Genomic DNA, 2,423 nt, shown 5'->3' with positions numbered 1-2,423 from the left:
TGATGCATATTCTAAAGGTCCGTCCTTCTTCTTGACGAACAACACTGGGGATCCCCAAGGTAAGCAGCTTGGTCTTATGAAGCCCTTATCCAAAATATCTTGAAGTTGTCCAAATAGTTCTTGCATTTCCAAATGGGCTAACAGGTAAGGATCTTTTTCTGCTGGATCTGCCCCTAGAACTTGGTCGATTCTGAATTTGACCTCGCAAATTCGTGGTAATCCAGGTAAGTCCTCCGTAAATACATTGGGAAAATCACATAATTGGGGTATGTATTTGATTTCCTTATTCTCTCTCCTCTTATCTACTATGTGGTCTAGGAAAGCATGATATTTCTTGTGAAGGTATTTATACGCCTTCATGCAAGAGATAATTCAAAGGTTTCTGCTTGGCTTATCTTTGTTGATCACTAAGGATTCCCCATTGGGTAAAGGTAATCGTATTGTCTTGTCATGGCATAAGATCTTGGCTCGGTGTGGCGATAACCAATCCATGCCAATTATGACATCAAAATCTTCGATGATCATATGCATGAGGTTGACGTGAAAGGTTTGGTTGTTGAGAGTTAGAAAGCAGTTTTCTAGTAGTTCCTGAGTACTAATAGATTCTATGTTGGCCATTTCTACTATGTAAGGCTCATCTAGGTTCATAGACTTATGGTTTAAAATTTCTCTAAAATTAGGTGTAATAAAGCTTCTTTTAGCACCAGAATCAAATATTATAGATGCGTATAAACCGTTAACAAGAAATGTACATCTCACAACAGTGGATTCCTGGATGGCATCCCTTGCGCCAATCACAAACACTCTTCCCCGAGCATTTCCTCCATCCTTCCTCAGCTTCGGGAAGTTCCTATTGATATGACCAGTAATCCCACACTCAAAACAGGCTTGATTATCTGAAACGACAGACACCCATGGGTTAGTTGTGGTGGAAGGTTCAGCCATGGGTAGTCTACAGTACTTGATGGTGTTCCCCCTTTGATTTCACATGGTATAGTGCATGTAGTTTTCAGAGTGGTGGAAGTGGCACAAGTTGCATTTCAGGTGTTTACCTGCGTACTGTTTTTGAGGTAAGGGGGCTGCAATTGGTGTTGGGACTGGACTAACGATGTATGTCCTGACAATTTCTTGTTTCTTTCTTGGAGCTTGTTTCAAGGTACCCTTAATTCCTCTTCCGAATTTGCGCTTGTTTTCCCCTGACTTCGGGAGGTCAACTCTTTGGACCAAAGTGCCTCATCTTATCTTTGGTTGGTTAAGTTGTATGCTAACCTCTTGGTATTGTCATACGTTATTGGTCGAGATATTGTGACCAACCCTTAGATGGGTTGAACCAATCCCCATATGTATCTTTCAACCTTCTTATACTATGGGTTTACGAAGCCTGGACAAAGGGTCGCAAGATTATTGAACCTATTTGTGTAGGTCGAGATTTCAGCGTCATCTATCATCAGGTTCCACAACTCTTACTCCAATCACTGCATTTCCTCTAAAGGAAAATTCAATGAGCATTTGCTTAAGTTGCTGCCAAGATAAGGCATTATCATTGGCAAGGCCCATGGCCTTGACGTGGCTGTTCCACCAATACATGGCCTTATCCCCAAAAGTGTAAGCAACAAACTTCACCCTGCATCCCTCAGCACAATAACTGATTTCGAAAATTGACTTAGTCTTTTCGATCCATCTTGTGATGCCTACGACTCCTTCGTTACCATCAAATGTTTTAGGCTTGCAGTTTATAAAGTCCTTCTACATGCATGCTCTTGGAGCACCTTGATTGTTTCCTTGGGAGCTTTCGCCTCCCGCTCGTATCCCAGAGTTAGTGTGGCGATTGGTTTTAAGTGCTGCCAGAGCATCAACTATTTGCTGCTCAACCATGGCTTCAATGTCCGTGTGGTCTAGAGGTGGGTTTCTCTGATCATACTAGGCATCTTTCTGTACTTGGAGACATTGGTTGGATCTAGTGAGTTTTAGGGGTGCCATTTCTTACTTCCTAAAGTTAGTGTCTAGACGTGAGTCATTTGATCACATTTTTTAGGTAGCGTTGTCGAGAATATGGTTTCATCATGGTGTGTTAGTGTTAGCGTTAAATGAAGCAATAGAGTAATAACACAACAACATACATTTTATACAACCATATATGTATCATATGCATCATAATATCTTACAATGTGACCACTAGAAAGGAGCAGTTAGAGTAAGAAAAGCTTCGAGGTTACAAAATAAACAAGTACGTTTAGAGAGCTTTTCAAGTACTCTAACCCAAAAGTATAAATGTGTCCATCCTAGCCATTGTGCTAGGGAAAATCCTAGTATCCACAATACATAATCAAAAGAACCATCAACCGAACTAGCTGCCAATAAGCATAATCTATCCAAACATCTGGAAATGAAATCCTTGACTCTACCATGTCTACCTGAGGATC

The 2,423-nt window shown here is 40.9% G+C and overlaps 1 protein-coding gene across 1 annotated transcript; it reads right to left on the bottom strand.

Annotated features, from left to right (window-relative positions):
- Nucleotides 1-372: 372 nt before the first annotated feature.
- LOC111900609 (uncharacterized) lies at nucleotides 373-945 on the bottom strand. The gene has a single exon (XM_023896495.1). It carries the CDS (start codon nucleotides 943-945, stop codon nucleotides 373-375), a length of 573 nt encoding a protein of 190 aa, XP_023752263.1.
- Between the last annotated feature and the right edge of the window lie 1,478 nt (nucleotides 946-2,423).

Source organism: Lactuca sativa, chromosome 1 (genome assembly GCF_002870075.4).
Source record: "Lactuca sativa cultivar Salinas chromosome 1, Lsat_Salinas_v11, whole genome shotgun sequence".
NCBI lineage: Eukaryota > Viridiplantae > Streptophyta > Magnoliopsida > Asterales > Asteraceae > Lactuca > Lactuca sativa.
The sequence above is the reverse complement of the archived record's forward strand: the minus strand, read 5'-3'. Positions and strand labels throughout refer to the sequence as shown.

Excerpts from the sequence above, each read along its gene's own strand:
- LOC111900609 (XM_023896495.1), bottom strand. The coding sequence starts at position 945 with ATGGCTGAACCTTCCACCACAACTAACCCATGGGTGTCTGTCGTTTCA.